Raw genomic sequence first — 19,428 nt, 5'->3', positions numbered from 1 at the left:
TTATGAAAATATTATTTAAAATCCTGAAAGGACACTAATATTTACAAAAAGCATAGGGTTAGCCTATTAGGATACCACGTCTATTTATCTAAAGTAAAGACTTATTTCAATCATTTCAGAAGAAAAACATGAAACCCCAGTACCTTACCAACCATGCAACAATAGAAACAAGATTGCAATGAATTCCAGTCTAAACCCTCCAAAGTGGATTCCAATTACCATGTTCACAGGAGAAGAAAAAATATTAACAAAATCTAACACCGTTTCATCAGGTAAAGTAGTGAATGCTGCTGCAGAAAACATTGCACAGATGTAAATTTACAAAGAAAATCAGGTTCCCACTCAAACTTCACTCTTTTTAGTCTTGGTAGGGCCCTGCTACATGAAGGGATGAGCTCTCACTCTGCACAGACACAAGGGAATGGAAAAGGGATACTAATGTGAGGTTTAGCAGCAAATAAACAGCTCTGCTGTTATAAATTTTAAGTAGAAACATTATTAGTTAAACTTAGTGGGCTTTGTGGTTTAATATACATTCAGCACAAGTCATTTTTCTACAAGCCTTTGGCTCCATCTGCTGACTTTTAATATTAAAAATAATTGACAAGATTGAAAATATTCATGTTTTTGCAACATGTAAATCACCTACATTTTTGTAAGTGTGGTTCTAAAGGTATAACTAAAAACCCCAAGTGTATGGTCTTGCAAGTTTTTCAGTTAAATTACCTTGAAGCAACAACATTCCAGCTCTGAGGAGAAGTTACTGAGTGAGCCTTGGATGTACAAGGGGTAAGTAAGTCTTGCTTGGGAGACTGGCTGGAATCAGATTTAAACAACAGGTAGACATCTGGATGTTTATGCCACAGAATCACCCAGCACTTAATTACAAACCTGAGAAGTGAGATTCTGAGCAGACTAATAAAAATAACCCTTGTGAGACCTCATTGGAGACATTTGCTCAACACCTGCCTGTGTTGGTTTAAGCTTCTCCCATTGGCAGAGAGATGTCTGCTTCAAAGAATCTAAAGCTTGTTTTATTTATGAACAAATAAAAAAAAAAGATAAAAAATAACCCTGTAGGTTCAAAAGCACACATATTTTCCCATTCCAACTCTGATTTATTTTTTATTATTGCAGAATTCTGATTATTATCAGAGCTCTACAAACTCAGTCTAGGTAGAATTGCCATATGAAAAATTGCATATGAGAAATGCATTTAATATGCTCTTTAAATGTAACAAGGGGAAAGTCTTCATCCCAAAATAAAACACATTTACGATACTTCACTTGCCTTTTTTACAATTAAGCAACTAAATCCATCATTAAATCACAGCAGTCTGCTTTATAGTAACACTGAGCAAATTATTTGACTGGTAACCGGGATAATCAGCATCTCTGGGAATTTGTTTTCCTTGTAACTTAAACTTTTAGTATCTGTATTAGAAAAATCTAACAACCACACTCTCCCAACCTGCCCCCACAAGAAAACAAAAAACCCCAACACACTCAACTTTTCAAGACTTGCTGTGGTATCACTATGCACTCTGAAACCTTCCTGTTACTATCACTGTAAGAGATAAATTCAGCCTCTCAAACCCAATCCCACTTCTTGTAATTTCTACATAAGAAGATTTTTTTCCCCCCATGCTGTTCTCAGTTTCTATATCAACCTATTGGAGTCTTAGTAGCTGACTTACAAACACAGGTAAAAAACAATAGATGGAATAAACTATGTTGGCAAGGGGATTTAAACATGGAATGAAATCTTAACTTTGTTAAAGCTAAGATTAAACAGAATCTGAAACAAATCCTAAAAGTTCAATCTTTACCACAGAAAAAGGATCATTTCGTAGCTCTCTAGAAAAAAAACAACTCTTTTGAAATGAAAGAATAAAAATCCCTCTAAAAAACTTTTTAAAACTATTAATGTTTATAATGTCTCCTTCAGATCCAAGACTGAACCTATGAATCTGAGAAATCCACTACTTTCAAAAACCTGAAACACAGGAATCCAAATTCTCAATAAAGAGTATCAATTATTGTTACTGGCCTACATCAGGAAGACACAAAATCATTTCTACGTGGCCATGCTCAAATATAGGTATGGCTCCAATATGCTTAAAACTATATTTATGCAAATACTAGGGAAAATTATCACCACACAACTGAGACTGGGGGAGACATTAATGAAAACTTAAAATATAATCACATTTAAATATAAATCTAACCTGAAATTTTGATTCTTCATATGTAGGAAAATCAGCATGTACTTTAAAGCACTTCACATAACTATAAAATTTTAAATCACATCAACGAGTTTTCTGTTGAAGTGTATCTAAATCCTGACTCAAATAAAAAGCCCTGGTGCCAGCATCACTAGATGACATGGAAAAAATGAAAGGCAGGATTAAAACTTCATTTCTGAGCTGATCAGAAGGGGACAACCTTCAGGGTTGTTCCATCGGGGACAACAAAGTAACGTAAAAGAAAAAGCAGTAATACAAGGTTTGATTTGCGGCGTTACGCTCCCTGTGCCAGAAAACATGAACATTACAGATTCAGAATAACATTAACTCAGCCCACTCCTCATTCTGGGTATCTAATGGCATGTTTTTACAACTGTTTGTAATGTACGTGTCACATGGACTAAGTCTTTCTTGTGAGTCACACGATAACCACAAAACTATGCCTGAGCATTAACTTTTCTTTCTCCCCTACTCTATTTAAATCTGACGTAAAAAATTTCTTTGAGATCTCTCTCCCCATACACGCACCTTCAAAGCATCTCACCAATCCTGAACACATGAAACCCTCAGACAAGAATTAGAACCACCCTTATTTAAATAAACAAAACAAACAAAAAAACCCCAAATCCCCATCCTCCTGAAAATTAAAAAACAAAAAGCTGCAAAAAAAAAAAAAAAAAAGAGAACCAAACACCACCAAACCTCACCAACTAAATTAATAGAACCTGTACCTTCACTTTCTTACTTGTGTGTTTTTACTAGACAATTACTGTCATTTTTCAAAAATACTGTCTAATTTCATGTGAAAAACACCCCTTCAAAAATTGAGAAAAAGCACCTCAATGTTTCTAGTAATGCCCCAAATAATTTCAGCATATATATGTTTTACAGAGGGTAAATGCTATACTGAAGCCACAATTGCCTTCCCTAAACATGTTCTCCTTACTCTTATAACCCCATTCTCTCTATTCCCAACAGTAACTCTTAAGTTGCGAAAAAATTCCCCCCTGACACAAAGACTTCAAAATCTCCAAGTACCTCTCCAAAACTGCAGCCAGAGTCTGTGAGCTCAGCTCTGACAACCAGGGATGTGCTACATGCACAGATCACACATCTGGAAAGAGGATTTAAAAATGGAAATTCAACTACCTCCACAGGAAAGATGAGTAGGCAGGAAAAGTGAAGATGAAAACAAAGCAAAGACAAGTATAAGGAAAGACCTGAAAAAAAGATTTGGTACTAAAAAAAAAGTGCTTGACCACAACTGAATTTTAGAACTTTTGATTAATCTTTTAGTGATTTCTGCAAGAAAGAAAAGCAGACACAGATTTCTACCAACCCAGGAATTTTCCACCATTTTCTTACTATTTAGGGAAATACTAAAAATATTAACAAACCAGAATAAATTATGCTGAATCTTATATAATTATATTATTATAGTATAAATCTTATGTATAAATTATGTTTAACCTATATTATAAATCTTACTTATAAATTATGTTCAATCTATATTATGAATCTTATGTATAAATTATGTTCAATCTTACATAACATCTCAGACTCAGAAGAAGCTGAGGCCTCACTCTGTATTCCTGTGTTGGAGAACTTTCTCCATCTCCATAAGAGATTAAAGACCTACCCTGGGGGGTGGTGAAGCTACCTAATAACCTCCTCTAGAGCCCAAACAACAGAGCAGCCCTGACAAGACTGGAAAGAAGCATTAATATGAGGGTCCTTGCCACTTTAATACACTTTGTACACACTGCTACTTCTCCTCTAACAAGAATGTCATGTCAACAACAGAAAAGGAACATTTGAAATAGAAACACATGTTGTACAAAACATTATTCTTATTCAATCACCACTTGACTCCAACTCTCTCCTAAAACCGAATGCAAAATAGTTCACAGTGGGATCTACTGTTGTATTTTACTTTATTTTACAGAGATTTGCATTTAGACAAAACAATCTGGTGTTGCTCTGTGCTGACTCAAGGCCAAACTGGACATTTATTTTAGTTGTATTGAGCTTTTACTCCAATCCTTTAGTGAAAATACATACTTTCAAGCTTCTGGTTTTTTCTGTGGTTTCATTTTGAGTGTTTGTGGTATACCTGCATATTACTCACTCCCTCACGACTTTAAATCGTTGTCAGCTAATCTCCACAAGCAGAATCAGTGTCTTCAACTAGGCAAGAAAATACCTCATCAATAATACTCACATTTAAAAAATGAACTGATTTATAAAAGTACATATTTTTTCCTTAAGCAACCATTCAACTTCTTGCAGTCCTGTGTAGTAGGTATTGCACATCAGACAAAAATCTCCTCTAGGGATGCTTAGCCTAACACTCTACTGAAATTCATTATATCATTAATATTAAAAAAAGCAACTACAACACAGTAACTGAAATGAAGAAAACAAAAGCAAATAACTTAAAAGAATACCAAGAAAGAGCAGAAAAACTTCTAGACATTCTGAAGCCCCACACAAAACCTACACAAACATATTTCTGACTTGTTTTCCATACCTCTACCCCTTTCCTGTTGAAGAAAAAACCTTGACAGTTGTATATATACACACCTGGGTTATTTATTTCCATGAGTTAATCTGTTCTCATGGCTGATTTCTGCCACCTAAACTGCACAAGGATTAAGGCCACCTCTACCATTCTTCTGCAGAACCTCTTACGTACCCTACATACATATATTGAGAATATATCTTAAATACAGGTTACCTAGAGTGAAACAGCTCAACTACTACATCTTTCACAAAGACCTGACAGTTTTTAAGTCTACAATTTTAGTATTTAAAATGTATTATTAGCTACAGAGACTCTTTAAAACGCTATTTGACCTTTCCTTGTTATTTCTAAAGTGTGAAATGTTTATTCTTGATTATTTATTCATTAGAGGAGCAAGCAAGAGAAGCCAATTTTATGTCATATGCTTTGAAGCTAATCTTTACTCCCATGAAGAGCCTGAGAGTTTGTAGCTTTCATTTCAGAGAGCTGCAAATGAAATTTTGTATCTAGGCATTCATATCATGTTCATCACAGTACTATCTGGGCAGCTAAACTAATTATATCATTCCAGCTGATACTGTAAATATTGGCTCTCTCTAGTATTAACTTTTCCAATTCGAGTTGCACCAGCTATTATAACATGAAGTGATGGGAATGTCTTAGTGAAAAGATGCATCTCACATTTAGTTTCAATAATACATGTTATTGTCACAGGCATACGACAACAGATTCAGGTGATGAGCTGAATAAACATTTAAAGAGCAAAGTAAATTCTCATGTAACTTTCATGGCAGTATCAAAGAATAAAATGTAGAGAGTTCTCTAAGTAAAGCCCCCTCAGAAACACAAAGTACAAGGCATGAAATCCAGAGGACTTCCTATGGTGTTACAGCAATACCTCAAGAAAGTACTCTGGGAATAAAGTAAATACAAATTTTTGGGCACTTATGCACTAATTCATTTTTTTCTGTCTCTGGGTCATATTTATTTTCAGCAGCATTGGTTAAGCAATGTTTTCAATATTCAGATCCTTTCTTTGCCAGTGGCCAGAACTGAGCAGAACTTTGTAACATACAGACCGCAGCTTAGTTACTATGCCACTTGCTGAGCTGCTCTGCTTCTAAAAGCCGCATCAAACGAGGAATTGTACAGTGTATGGATGACCAAGGAAGAAGAAGAATGACATTCCCTTCCTTCATTCTGGTTACCAAAATTTTGCCAAAGCCTCCAGCACTTGAATTTGAATATTTAAAACATGAGAGTTCCTCTCTGCCCGAACTAAGCCTTCTAACACTGTTACACTCCCAGCAGCAATGCCATGTGAAGGCTGTACCATACAGGAGGTTACCTTCACAATTACTGTTCAAGCATCCCACTAAGATTCCTGCTCAAACGGTTTGTGTACGTGCACGTGGGTCTGCTTTCAATTAAACTTCATTGAGAACAATTCTACCTGATAAATTAAAAGAAATAAAGTCAATGACCTGGCAGCGGCAACGCTTAAGCAAACAAGTTATGCAAATACAATTCCATCATCCTTTGCTTTAAGGAGTTACCATGAAGTTAAACAAAAAGGCATTTGGATGAAACTTGTGAATACTACAACGTCCATTAACCTAGTTTTAAACTGATCTTGAACCCTGGGATACACAAAACCAAGAACACAACACTTGATCCCTGGAGCTGCAATGGTTCAAAAGGAAAGATGTTACCTACTAAGTCCCAGGATAACACATACCCTTTTGTTCAGCTGCATCCCAGTCACAGCTCAAAATTGCAACAGCAGGTGAGAAAACGCAAGAAAAAAGTTTCTTCAATCTATGGTACAAGTAGGAAAGACCTATCACTTTGAAGAGCAAACTCTGAGACTGGAAAGGAAGCTAGAAATGCACAAAATAGACAGGCAGTAAAAAAAGTAGTGAGCAGATAAAGGAAGTTGAGACAATATAGAAAAATCTAGATGCCAGGAGTAATCTTAACAGCTCATTAGCTATCTAGTTTTCTTTTCAACCTCATTTTGGAGTAACAAACCTGTATATTTGTTTATCCTCATGTGTTGTTATACTACAGCCAAATTGCTCACTCATGTAGCATTGAAGAACATAATCCATTTCTTCATTTTTGGCACACTTGGGCACTGGGATTTGGAGGATTTACCATTAGATCCTGCAACCCAGTACGCTGGTAATTCCAAAAGAGCTACAGAATACTGAGCACAAGAGACTACACATGGACATCACCTCTGCCAGCAGTCTCCAGGAGTTCAAAGAAGACAGTAATGTGGCAAATTAGTGTGGAGAACACCTACATACATGGGGCAGCATGTGCAGTCACTAGTGGAACTATTACACTTCAGTGCCAAGACCAACCTCAGAACAACTCTGCCTGTATCATTGTCCTGTCTGTACAATGGCTCCTTCAGCTCAGTTTCTTTCCCACCTTGTATTTGTCACAACTTTCTTTAGCTTTTCCAACAGTTCTCAAGGGACAAAATGTTTACTGAAATATTGACAGAAAAAATGTATCTTGACTTATCTAAGAAAATTGGTGATCATATCAAATAGAAGTATGACATTCATATCACACAGTATTTTTTTCTACTTAGAATCAAGATCATCTTGCATTATTTTTTCACTTTAAACCCCACTGAAGAGTGTACCAGTTCTTAGGCAGTAACAGCTCTCTGCACTAGCTAACTATTAAAACAAAATTATCTGCATGGCAATGGCACAAAATACACACTCCAGACTCATCTCATGCATTAACCACTGCCAGTCAGCATTACAGATAACGCTGCACAAGAAAGCAGTGCCATGGATATGCTGCAGAAGTTAAATCTACATTGGAGAGCAATATTGTTTCCAGCAATGCTGCATGTCCAGGTGGAACCTTGATCCCAACAGTCATTTCAAGATGATTTAAATAGACAGAAGTAACACATAAGTTACAAATTTCTTCCTTTCCAGATTCACTGTAGGAAGAACCTCATATGCTTTGCCTTCTAATGGATGAGAACAATTACCCAATCTTGTAGCCCAACTGTCTCTCTCTGGCAAGGAGCACAGCATACACCTAGACCTCCAAGAAAAGCTGCAGATGAATTTCAGTATTTGAAGAGTTAATTGGACAGCACTGACTAGGTCACTTTTCTGCCTACAGAGATCACATTAGACACACAAGCTCTAAAAATACAATGTATGGTTTGGATTAGCACTGCTCAGGTTGGCTGCTCTGCCCTGGCTTTCTTCCCTTCTGCTCAGACCAAGTAGGAAAAAAAAAGCCCCACAACATATATCAAGACCCATTTCTATTATGTATTAACCCTAATTCTGAATGAAACAAACCTTAATGCACAAAGTCTCTTTTATCTTGCTCCCTCACTTTACTGTACCTAAATAATACTCAATAAAAAATTGCAAGTGATTTGAACTAAACATTCTACTTCGGTAACAGGCAGCAAATGAATAGCAACATGCAAATCTCTTGCTGAACACTTTCATTCCTGAGGGTTTTTTGTAAGTTTAAAGGTCTAAAGTTAAAAAAACATATGAAATTGTAGTTAATACAAACTTAAAATGGATTTTGTGCTTTGCAGTCTTCAGGCTTTGTTGGTGCTTTTTTGGGGGGGGTTGGTGTTGGTTTGGGTTTTTTTAAAATGTGAACTAAAACAGAAATGAAAAAAAAAAAAAAAGAACACCAAACCCTAAAAAAACCCAGACAGTAAAAAGTTACAAAACCATACTTGAAAATGAGGGAACTCAGAAAGAGCTCAGCATCTGCTACTCTTATTCTCTTAAGAGATCGAGCCAAAAAGATTTGAGAAGTTTTTATTGCCAGATCTACATTTCATTCCACAGGCACAGGATCAGATCTTTCATCCTTTATTTAACCACAAAGAACTGTGCAGAGCAATTTAGTTCTTCCAAAACAACTGATAATATCCTAAATGCTCAAAGCAGAGTACTTTCCAGTATAAGCCAAATCCTGCATATTTTGCTTTTAAGTAATGCCACAGCAGATGCAAAACCAGTAGGATTCACACTGATGTCTTCTAGGAAAGAAGAAAATCTCAAAAAGACCATAACCCATGCTTCAGAAGCAGCAGAAAAATAAGTTTAATTCTCGTACTGAATTAAACAGCATGTATAACATTATGTTTATACATGTAATTTATTGCCTAAAGATTTAAGATTCTTACATTTTTGCACCCACATCTTTTAATATGCACCCTGAACTGCCTTTCCACAATTTTACCAGCTACATTTAGGTGAGTCTCCTTCAACCTAATTCTCTGAACTGCCCTTCTTCACAGCATTCTAACGAAAAGAAAATGCTGAAGGCAAGTAAAACTCCCTTCCCAGCAGAGGACCTGTTGCATTTGAAAGGCTGTTTGTATCAGTATTGGGCAAGGAAAACCCAAGCAGCACAGGAAGAAACAGATGTAGAAACAGTGTTCAGACATACTATCAGAATACACAGCAAGGGTTCTCTCTACTCACAGTGCTTAAAGCAGTCAACATTGGCTGCAGTTTGGAAGGGGTGTATCAGGAAGCTCAAAGTGCTCAAAATGGTAAAAGCAAAAACTTAAGATTGCACCATGAAAGTCCACATAACCAATGTCTTCGTGATCCAATTTATTTGGGTTTGATCCAAGCTTGTTTTCTCAGATTTAAGTGTCCTCTGACAAGGCTTAACTGTGAACTCTGTGCAAAAGTCCTTAAATAAACTAAAATTAGTTCTTTCTACATGTATATACATACTAATGCCCACTAATCAGAGGTCTGGGGACATCAGATAGACTGGAGTACTTACATGGACAAAAGTAGACCTCTCTATTACAATTTTAAAGCTACAACAGTTTGAAGGAAATAGTCTTGCTGATACTACTTGAGTTATTCTATCAGACACTGGAGTATTTTTTTGTCATACTAGCCATAAAAGCCACAAAACATTTGCCAAAACACAGACCAAGGTTATCAAAAAAAAATAAAAAGCTTAGAAGAAAACATCTTTTTTCATATGGTGAAAGTATATGAAGCCATGAAGCTTCTCAGTATCATGCAAAACTATGCTTCTTTAAAGTTCAAAAAGTCAGTAGAATTTGACAGCCTTGCCAAGACAGAATCACAACTCATTTAAACTAACACTCTCATTTACTAGGAGACTTGACTAGATAAACAGAAGCAAGTTCCTTACATTTACCATATCTAAGTCTCACACAACCTCTTGAAAATTCACCTGAGTACTGAAACTATCTATATGACTATTCTTCAATACTCCCCAAATGAGGGGAGCATTCCATAAATACGTTTGCAACTTTTGAGACTGACATGCTCCACACAAATAATGGCAATTGACTACTACCAGCCTCCAGGATGGCCAAGGCTGGAGCTGGTAAGACTATTTCTCTTTCCTTTTAATGACATTTATTACACAAGAAACAACTTCTTACCATACAACACCAGATATGTTAATTCAGACTCAGCAAGGAGAGAGAAAACACCCCCCCACATGATCCCCTAGAGAAAAACATGAATGTAAATCAGTCAGCAGGAACACAGCTACTCAGCACTGAAGACACTCACAACTTCATACACAGTACAAATGGCAGCACTGGACTTTACAGAAGCTCCAAGTTTATTAACCTCCAGCAGCCACTCAGCTGGCATCAAGATGCTCCAGCATTTGTCAGCAATTCATTAAAACAGGACAGACAGGATCCTGACTATAAGACAAAGAAAAGTTTCTACTTCTTACAGTTCCTGAAATAAGGCCCCAGCAGTGGTCTTCATACTTGGCTGCCACATCCATGCTCTGGGTCTTGCACACCCAAAGCCCCAATCACAGGAAGACAATGCCAGTGAACACTTCCAGGGCAACCAGATCCATGAGCTGTGTATATCTCTCCCTGCTTCCTCACCCAATTCAGACTTGACCTTTTCTTTGATCTTTCTCACCTGGATAGGCAGGCAAAAGATACCTTCCCACCACTGAAAAGAAAACACTTTCCTTTTTCAGTTAGGGTGCTAAAAAAAGACCCAGCAGCACTGGATTTGATATTCATCCTCATTTAAACTAAAATCTGTAAACAACATATACTTTAGATATCAGTAAAATAAAAACCTATCAGTAAAACAAAATGAAACTGAATTGCAAAAAATCCTTATTATTCAAACTCCAGTAACTTAAGCAGAAATACAAGTGCCACAAGTTGTTGCAGTTTATAAACACAAAGACTACAGAGATTGAAAGACCACTGAAATAATCTTAAACGACATTCAGAATTCTGCCAACACTATGTTTTTGCTGCAGAAATCCTAGGTTCATGCTCTTCAAGGCGGATTTCAGGTGCTAAGGAGCAAATAGTACTAACTCAATTGGATAGTGAACTGTTTGCTGTGTCAAAGCTTTTTGCCAAACACATACATATAATTTTTCTTTAGCTATATGGATAATCAACCCCAGATGGCAATTTACATAGGCAAAGCATAAAGGAATCCATGCACTGCTGGCGCTCTCAGCCTCAATCAGAGCAAGCATGGGCATTTGAGAATGTCACTGTTTATTTTTAATTGCTGTGTCCCTCCTTTGTGCAGGTTCAAGCGGTCAAAGATGTCGAAGTCCATTAGTAGAACTGGAAGGTGATGCCACTTCACTTGGTGAGAGGGTTCTTCAAATTTTTAAAAAACAGCTAGTCTGTAACGTCCCTAAATGTACCAGCTGTCAATCTCAGTTACCATTGAGTCAGGGCAAAAAAAGGTCAGACAGAGTCATAAACCACAATGTGTTGTGAAATGTGCTTCCTCTGTTACCTTGTAGGCCTGAGAAAGGTTTGACCTTTTATAGGTATCCTAACCCTGCTCTGCATGATACTGGCAGGGGTAAGTACAACACACAGCTCAAACTTATAAACATTGCTTCCTTTTACAGTGCCTTGGTTTCTGTACCTGTACAACACAAAGGTGATGTCCACAAGTTGCTAGTGCCAAAACAAAACTCTGCCCACTGCTATTACTATCCAGAGGCATGGACACATCTTCTATTTCACACACAGCAGTGGAAGGTTTAATTCATTAACAGCAACTGGAAAAATAACTAAAACTGAGGGAAGTTGTTAATGCTGTAAGAGACAAGTGATCTGGCTTTTCTTTGCAAATGACCTGTTTACCTGCTAAGTTCTCCATTACTTCAGTGACTACTTTCCCAGCCACCTGGAAGAAAGCTCACTACAAAAGTCACACTGAAAGGCTTTTCCAATGTTCTTTTAAACATCAATTTACAAGTTATTTACTATATTTTTGTCATTTCATATGTATTCTCAAAATGTAGACTTATCCCTAAATATATTTCTTCAAAACATTCTTGGACTACAGATGAAAAACAGAATAGTCATTTCCAGATATAATCTAGTGATGCATTCTTTTTTTGCAAGGAATAATTACTCTCCCCTGTCTCCCCCATCTCCTCCAGCACAAAATGACAGGAAGTTTGGCAAATGCTATGCCAAAAAGAAAGCAGTGAACTTGCTACGCAAGGCCCTGTTTGGGCAGGAGACATCTCCCAATTACTTGCCCCTCTTTGGACCCCAGGCACAGGCAGGCCCAGGAGAGAACAGGTCACAACAGCAAAGGAAAGAACACTGCTAAGGGGAAACCAGGAGAGGTTGAAGCTAGAGCTTCAATCCCAGCAAGCATATTCTGTGCAGTAATTGAAAGCATGGCTCCCAAAATAGGCTGCATGCAGTAAATAAGAATATGGGCAGTGAGGAACTCAACTGGGGAAGAAGAAATGTCAGAGCAAATATCATAAAAATCACTTCTATGCAAAGGACAATAGGATATAAACTAGATGGCCACAGGTATTACTGAAGATACTGGCCAGAAATTGTCTGCTATCAGCCAAATACTTCAGGTGAAATACTTCTTGTCCAAACACTACAGTCAAAAATGAGAAAACAGCATGTTCACTCAATGAAATAGTAAGGTCCTTACAGTAAAATGACTTGAAGATAATGCTGACAGCATGAAAAGAGTCCCATCCAGGCTTGTTAGGCTAAAACTTGCCTGCCCACACAATGTAATCAGCTGGGTCCACTTTTAAGTGGTGGCTGCAAAATAGTCCTCAAGTCTTAATTCATTTGGGCAATTAATACCAAGGGAAAATCAAAGCAGTGATAATCAGCACCTGTGAAATAGATGTCCCATGTTCCAAGCATAAAGTCATTTGTTTTCTTTTACAGGATGAATATATTTTAAGGAAATTAAATGGTAACAACGTTGAGCATTTCAAAGGCCATTGGAAGGTCTCTGACTTTCTACAAGTTCTCTGAAGAGCACAATGACAGCAAGCCACCTACTACATCCCAGCAGTTCTCTCAGAACATGCTGACACAAATTAAAGCTTCAGGAAACAAAGAGAATGTGCATCAAGCATTTTGGTGCCCTCTTCTTGTCATTTCCTTTGCTTTCAGACATTTTTGGAAGTCTACCTACATGGATTCTTTCGCAAACCCTCTCAGTGCAGCATATCTCAAATGAAAGTAACCTCCCTCAAACCTTGTTCAGTCCTTGGGCACACCCCATCTTGGAAACATGCCCACTTTGCTTCTCTGAATTTGAAAGCCTAACATGCTAATCTAGATCAGTCTTCTCTTCATCCAACTAAATTATTTGAGAGGGTAACTTTACTGACTGACTTTTTTATAAATCACTATGCCTCTCACTGTTATAAGCTGGGTTATAATAGAGTACAAAAATAAAAAATTAAAATAAATGAACCATTTCAGATTGGATGAGAACACTCTCTTCTTTGTTGAGTGTCTCTCTCTATCAGGAAACCAGGGGGAATGAAAATGAGAGACTCACCTTCAGGGCAGGAATCTCCACATTGTCACCAAGGCTAACAGAGCCAGAAAGAATAGTCCCTGTCATCACTGTGCCTTGACCCTTGATAGAGAAACAGTGGTCGACTGCCATAAGGAAGTGTCCTGAGGGGTCTCTTGATGGCAGGTAAGCCTGAGACTTCAAGACCTGAAAAAGAAGATAAAAGCAGCACCATGCCTGTGTGAAAAGTCATGACAGCAACACAGCAGAATGCAGGCAAGCAGATGATTGATTGAACAAGCTTGCAATTTGACTGATTTCAGGCATCTCCCAGTGAGCTTAGAACTCACCAATGTCAAATTAACTGTGTGTGCCATAGAGGAGCTGCACACTTAGCAGCAGGAACAGTTCAATTTTCTGCCTTAGATTTGATGCTGCACATTTAGTTTGGTTAGCAAAACCTCACTGGCAATAAAGTTGCTGCCAAACTCAATATAAACACTGCAGCAAAGCAAAGAGGAAAAAAATAACCACCTGTACGTGTGTCATCTCCTCCTTTTTCCTCCCTCTCTCAAAAGTAGAATTTTACAGTGCATTTTGCTACTTCAGCTTTTTTTTGATCTTGTGAAAGTGAACTTATGTACAGATAATAGTGCCCCATAAAGCCCATCTCTGACTTCCTCTCAAGAAAACTGTAATACTGGGTTAAGTTTTCAAATTCAACTTCCCCTTCAGTTTTTTGTTTGTGCTTCTTGAAGGATCAATCCATTAAGAAAAAATTATGCAAGTATCATTTTCTAGAGAAATTCTCTGAATTTAGCATTTGTCTTTCTTAAAATATATTATCAGACAAAAGATTATTACTATAGAAAGGAAGTCAAGTACTCAACAGTGCTTCAAAGGAACTCCTTCACTCCTGTCTCAAATTACTTTTGATCTCTGTCTCTATTATATCACCTGCATACACACTTGTTATTGCCTTTAAACATCTGTTTTTAAGGTCAAAAACTGCAGTCCAAGCTCAGGTTGTAACGGCAGAACAATGGAGAGTCTCTTAGGAAGGACAGAAGGGATAATAGTTCGAAGTCCAATGACAGGACTCACACAGCATTTGCCAGTCTGTCTAATATTAGATTTCAGTTGACAGAACAGCTGCAATGAGTGTTTCCTTTAAAGGTTTTAACCCTGGAGAACATGCCAGTAAATCTAACAGGAACCAGATAAAGGCAGAAGTAAGTACCTGCATATCTCATTTCTAGAAACTGCTGGGGGCAGATTGGTCCTGGCTAAGTCTAGTCTAAGGCCATACTACATCCCATCCCCATGCCCGTCTTGTCTCACACGAGCCAGGGAGGTCATACAGCATTCAGTGCTCAGCCTGGCTGCCCAGAGCCAGGCATCCCTAGATTTTTTGATGACTAATGCTGCAACTTAACTTCAGCAATTTATGAGTACTTTAAACCTGGCAGCATCCAAAGAATGATGCTTTTGTTTTGGGACTCCTTTAGGCTGTCTGAAGTAACAGTGACATCCCTCCAGGGCAAAGATATTCCTTTCCCTAAGCTAATTACAGAAAGAGGGACAAGTCTATTGCAACCTACAAACTGCTCTCAGTTATTTTGGGTGTCCTGCCTTTCACAGTATAAACATCATGTGGTATAACTAAATGGTCTGAATATCTGAGAATGGATTCTTTGATGCTATTATTATGTTCTTCAGCAAGTACCTCAATTAATTCAGAAACACCCAGCGGATTCTCAGACTCTGGGGCTTCTGGTCCACCAGGCTTTGCTGCAACAGCAACAATAGGACACCCAGAGAACCTGAAAGAGAGAAAAAACTTTCACCATTAGACCACAGATCTTGGACACATGGCAATATAAAGAACTTCCAGGCTCATCTGAAGGCCAGGAAACTCCCTAAAACTCCAATTTATCAGCTCTTCCCTCAGTCAGTGTGACTGACAATTTCTTCCTGAATTACCAGCAAATCAGCACTAGTGAACTTCAGTATCAAATCTTCAGTCCTGTTTCACATTAGCTACTGATTCAATGCTGTAACAGTCAAATGAAAGATTCAGTTTATTTCAGAAGAAAGGTCTGAGGTTTGCATCCAAAGTCATTTTACCTGGAGACTAGCACATTTTTAACTTTCATTAAACAATTAAAATTCTAAGTGCAAAGTCATAACCTTCAAAACAGGAGCCAAATGCAAGATGCCTCATGATGCCTATCTGAGTCTGCAAGATCTGTAGACAACACAAAAATCTAAACCTACTAAAATCAAAATCTGCAAAACTCACAAATGTCAAGCATGCAAAGGTTCAGAGAGGAGCAGTACAGCCAACTGACCTCAGTCTACCTTTCATTCTACAATCAGTTTTATTCTTTTCTTCAAGTCTTTTACTTACAGCAGATTTTCTCCTTCTTCTTCTGTGGGTTTTTTTTGTTGTTGTTGTTTTTTGGTTTTTTCTTTTTTTTTTACAAATTCAGTCAGCAGATTTAACTTTTGGTCCCTAAAATACAATCTATTGGTTTTTACTTCATTTTTTCAAAAATCAGAATTAACCACATATATATTAAAGTCATGGAATAATAATCAGTAATTACACCAAAAAGTGGCTGGTTCTCATAGGAACTTAATTCTTATGGAACAGATTCAGATCAAAATTAATTATTTTGGCCATCCTCTTGACACCCACCCCTCACTGATTTTCTCTCAAAAGGGAGCAAACTGGTGGGAAGACGCAGTGCCTTGCTAAAGAAAAAATGTTAAGTTCTATAAAGGGAGCTCCCTCAGTGACCCAGCTGTAATCAGGCACATGAGGTATTTCCTTTGTTTATATGCCATAAGCCTAAGGCATTTAAGGACAAAGGGTAATAAAAATATGCACTGAAAATTCCTGTGATTAACCATAAAACTTTTGGAAATTTATTTTCATACAAGTATTTCAGAGCACTATATTGCAATAAACAGAAATAGACGCTGAACCAGATGCTTTACTCCTTTTTCCATACACCAGAACAAACTGGAGTAAGTGTATGGTGCATTTGAAGGTACTTCTAAACGTGATCCAGTCCTACTGAAACTCTTACTCCACCACACCAAATTTCTCTCAGCAGAATTTAGATCTGGCTGGACAAAGAGAGAAGCTGATGGGCAAAAAAAAAAATCTTTAAAAATTGAAATTCCATTCATAGAGACAGTTTGCTTTTAGTTTTGGTATCAATTCACTGAAAACCAAGTTTTGATTAGGTAAATTGACAAGTATCAAACTACTCAAATATACAATATTTACTTTCCTCTGCCTTTGTTGTTTTTTTGGTAGGGGTTTTGGGGGGTTTTTTTGTTTTTTCTTTTTTGCCTTCCATACAATTTCCTGACAGCACTACAATAATTTCCCCAGAATTGGCAGCAACATCTACTCTACAACTGCAACAGCCTTCAGCTTTGCTTACTGCTATGGAATTCCACCTCTGTGTGTAGTGAAAATATTTCAACAAGTAAACTACTTGAAAGAAAAAAAAGACCACAACTGCCATTAGAGGCAATTGTCAAATGGTATCGGCATATATTCTGCTAATAAGAATACTTTAGGAATAGAAAAGCACTTTAAAACCCCACATTTGGAGATTCAAAGTCAAGTGGGAAAAAGGCTGTTGAGAAACTCCACATGCCCGAGATACAACAGGATAAGCACTTTGCACAACCAGATCAGCAGTGCTTTCAAAGCACCATCAAGCACAGACTGCACATGCGAAAATTAAATTTTGGTGCTCTCTCCTCTGTACCCTGAATCCTGTTCCTTAGATTCTTCAATTCAAAATGTGACCCAACAGTTATGTCCCCTTATATCCCTGAGCAACGCAAAGATACACTGCAGTTTCTGTAATCACACCAAACAGTTCTTCATCTGAATATTCTGGCTTTGTATTATCCTATCCAAACTCCAAGTAGCTCTTTAAATTGAGAAGCTTCATTACATGAAAATATTTTTCTACACATGATACTTGTAGATGTGAATCTGGAATTGCACCTGAGTTTCTGTAAATCTTTTCACTCTTGTCTTTCTATTTTTGCTGGATGTGCCAGTATGTTAAGAAGCATGTTGGAAGAGAAATGCAGGTATTTTTTGCCAAACTAGATTTTGTGACAAGTTACCTGTTAGTATTACTATTCACTTACTTGGTATTTTCCAAGGTCTTCTGCATCTTCTTAGTCATCTTCTCAATGGCACTCTGTCTCTTCCCCTCTGGAAGGAGATCTATTTTATTCAGAACTACCACCATCTTCTGGCAGGCAATTTGCCCAATTACCAAGCACTCTGCTGACTGTGTCTGCATCCCTTTTGTCACATCTATCACAAGCATCATTAAATCGATAATCTGGGCACCTGGAGGAGAACTCACAGTCAGTATTGCCACAGCATAAAAAGATTAAGGATCATTTTCTCAAATCGTTTCCATTTAAAATTGTCAGCATATGTACAAATGCCCAGAAAGACAAACAAAACACACATCAAAGTAAGCAGTGAACGTTATAGCCCTTTTGAAATTAAGACCTTGGGAATTCAAGCTATTATAGGCTACCATCAAGTCATAAGAACCAGGGAAGAATGTGATAGTTCAAGTTTAAGGTTGTTAGCACTGTCTTTAAAAAACTACTAAGTAAATTAAGATTGTAGCAACACAGGCATGACATTTTCCTCAATTAAAAATTATAATATAAGCAGGCAAGAAGGAATCTGATACGGCCAAAGAAACACAGAGCAACACTGGAGAGAGTTGCACACTCAGAGCAATCCCAACAAGATCCAACCAGGTACACCATAACATCCACAACCCTCAGTCCCTACCTGCTTCCCACCATTTTTCTTTCCAAGTCCAAAATTTCATAAAAGTGAAAACCATGATCACCACCAGGAATAGGTTTACTGCAAGTCTAGAGAAGAATCCCTCAGTGTTAGGAAGAGGCAATTTAAAACCTGCAATGTATCACCATTCACTCCTAATTCAAATCCCCATAAACTTGAACAAGTAACTTCAAACATAGGAACAGAGATCTGATTCCTAGATCTTTTTATGGAAAGGCTTCTAAATTTTAGGCTGACATTACCTATCAAACTTATGGATTATTTTTATTTTTCAAGGCATTGTTTTCATGAACCCATAATATTTTGATTGAAGCAAGCTGAATTTCATGGATTTAAATTAGTTTTCAAGGAAGCTTTGGATGAACATTAGGCCTTTCACTAATTACATTCAGAATTTTCTTGTTTCATTTGAGATAACTGAAATACTCTGAATACCAAAATAGCAAAGTGCAACAGACTCAAGTGCTGAAAAAGTTTAAACATAAAAAAGTTTAAAAAAATTAAAGTTGAAGTCCTAGAAAGTTGTATGCCAAAAAACCCACATTTTGAAAGATGATAAAAGCTAGAAATCATGTAAAATTCCAGCTCTCAAACTTAAGTACTTTTAATCTTGGCCTTAAGATCAGAAGAAATTATTACAACTGTTCCTTGTTTCTTCACTCTCACCAGCCTTCCCCTTGCCTTTTTTTGTTTCTAAGGCTTTTACAATGGCTATGACAACAGCTACCCTTGTTCCTAATTCCCATGAACTCAGGATAGGAAATCATTCCGAGGTTGAAGTGCATGGGTGAACGAGCGGGTGGGAACTACAAGAAAAAAAAAAAAAAAACACCAAAAAAACACAGGCTACAAATGACTATTTCAACCTACCAGAGCTTTTATCTTGTAATAATGAATGTTAAGCCCTCAGAGCACTAGCAGGATAATTATGATATTTCCAGTGCTCCTGCAGAATTTTCACCA

General features: G+C 37.4%; 1 protein-coding gene across 2 annotated transcripts in view; it reads right to left on the bottom strand.

Annotated features, from left to right (window-relative positions):
- The window catches only part of EEFSEC (eukaryotic elongation factor, selenocysteine-tRNA specific), a 125,553-nt gene that overhangs the window by 69,703 nt on the left and 36,422 nt on the right, over positions 1 to 19,428 (bottom strand). For both annotated transcript variants that reach the window (XM_066326669.1, XM_066326667.1), the window contains exons 2-4: positions 17,778 to 17,985; positions 15,319 to 15,415; positions 13,635 to 13,799 (exon numbers count right to left, since the gene is read on the bottom strand). In XM_066326669.1, coding sequence (XP_066182766.1) covers positions 13,635 to 13,799; positions 15,319 to 15,415; positions 17,778 to 17,965 — 450 coding nt within the window. In that variant the 5' untranslated portion in view covers positions 17,966 to 17,985. The remainder of the gene's footprint in view (positions 1 to 13,634; positions 13,800 to 15,318; positions 15,416 to 17,777; positions 17,986 to 19,428) is intronic.

Source organism: Sylvia atricapilla, chromosome 11 (assembly GCF_009819655.1).
Source record: "Sylvia atricapilla isolate bSylAtr1 chromosome 11, bSylAtr1.pri, whole genome shotgun sequence".
NCBI classification, from domain to species: domain Eukaryota; kingdom Metazoa; phylum Chordata; class Aves; order Passeriformes; family Sylviidae; genus Sylvia; species Sylvia atricapilla.
Note: the sequence above shows the minus strand (reverse complement) of the source record. Positions and strands in the feature narration are given on the sequence as shown.